At 59.4% G+C, this 854-nt stretch overlaps 1 protein-coding gene across 1 annotated transcript; it reads right to left on the bottom strand.

Moving 5' to 3' along the window:
• PLICBS_003379 (uncharacterized protein) lies at positions 1-648 on the bottom strand (the record flags this gene model as incomplete). Its single annotated transcript, XM_018323124.1, has 1 exon — positions 1-648. The coding sequence occupies one exon, from the start codon at positions 646-648 to the stop codon at positions 1-3; it is 648 nt and encodes a 215-aa protein (XP_018178354.1).
• Positions 649-854: the final 206 nt, after the last annotated feature.

Raw genomic sequence — 854 nt, 5'->3', positions numbered from 1 at the left:
CTAGCCGGCGTTTGCGGGCCTCCCCGTGCCGACTTCGAAACTGTGGCAGCCCTTCTCGTGCCGCTTCATGTTGCTGCGAACACTAAACGCCTTGCCGCATCCTGCGTGCGGGCACTTGAAAGGCTTTTCTCCAGTGTGCGAGTGGCTGTGGATGCGGAGACTGCTCGGTCGGCTAAAGGCTTTGTTGCAAGTCTGGCAGATGTACCGGTCCTGGCTCTGCGGGTACGCGGCCCCGTGTGACGGCGTGAGATAGTGGTGGTGCTGCCACGGGTTCGCGCCTGACGATGGCGCCAGTACAACCGGAACGGACAACGGTGGGAATGATTGCGGCAACGGTTGCTGATAATAGAGGTTTGAGATTTGTGGGTGGCATGAGGCCGCGTTCTGGAGTGTGCTCGTGTAGTAGCCGCTGCTCAATTGCGGCTGTTGCCCGAAGGGACTCGCCGAGTACGATTGCCGAGGGGGAGGGCAAGAAACTTGCAGTGCCGGCCGTGCAGTCCTGCTGGTCGGCGCCTGCTGTCGTCGAACGTCATTGTCGAGCGGAGGCGTGGTTTCGTAGAACCGGCCAGAGGCATTGATGCTGGGAAACTGGTTCATCGCCTTGATCGACGGAGAGTTGTAATTGTCAAATGCTGAATCCGCCGCCATGGGTGGCGTCGGAGGCATTCCCCTCTGTGAGGGTGCCTTTGCATAACTCGACGCCGGGCGGCTGTCGTACAAGGAATCTTGCCTGCCATGCTGCGAGGGCGAGGCTGTGGCTGCCGCAGAACAGTGTCAACACCAACTGACCCCAGGCAACAGCTGCCCAAGATATCTTACCTTCATATCGTGATGAATCTGACTGAGACGTTGGT

Source organism: Purpureocillium lilacinum (genome assembly GCF_023168085.1).
Source record: "Purpureocillium lilacinum CBS 284.36 DNA, scaffold_2, whole genome shotgun sequence".
Classification (NCBI taxonomy): domain Eukaryota; kingdom Fungi; phylum Ascomycota; class Sordariomycetes; order Hypocreales; family Ophiocordycipitaceae; genus Purpureocillium; species Purpureocillium lilacinum.
This window is presented reverse-complemented; position numbering and strand designations above follow the sequence as displayed.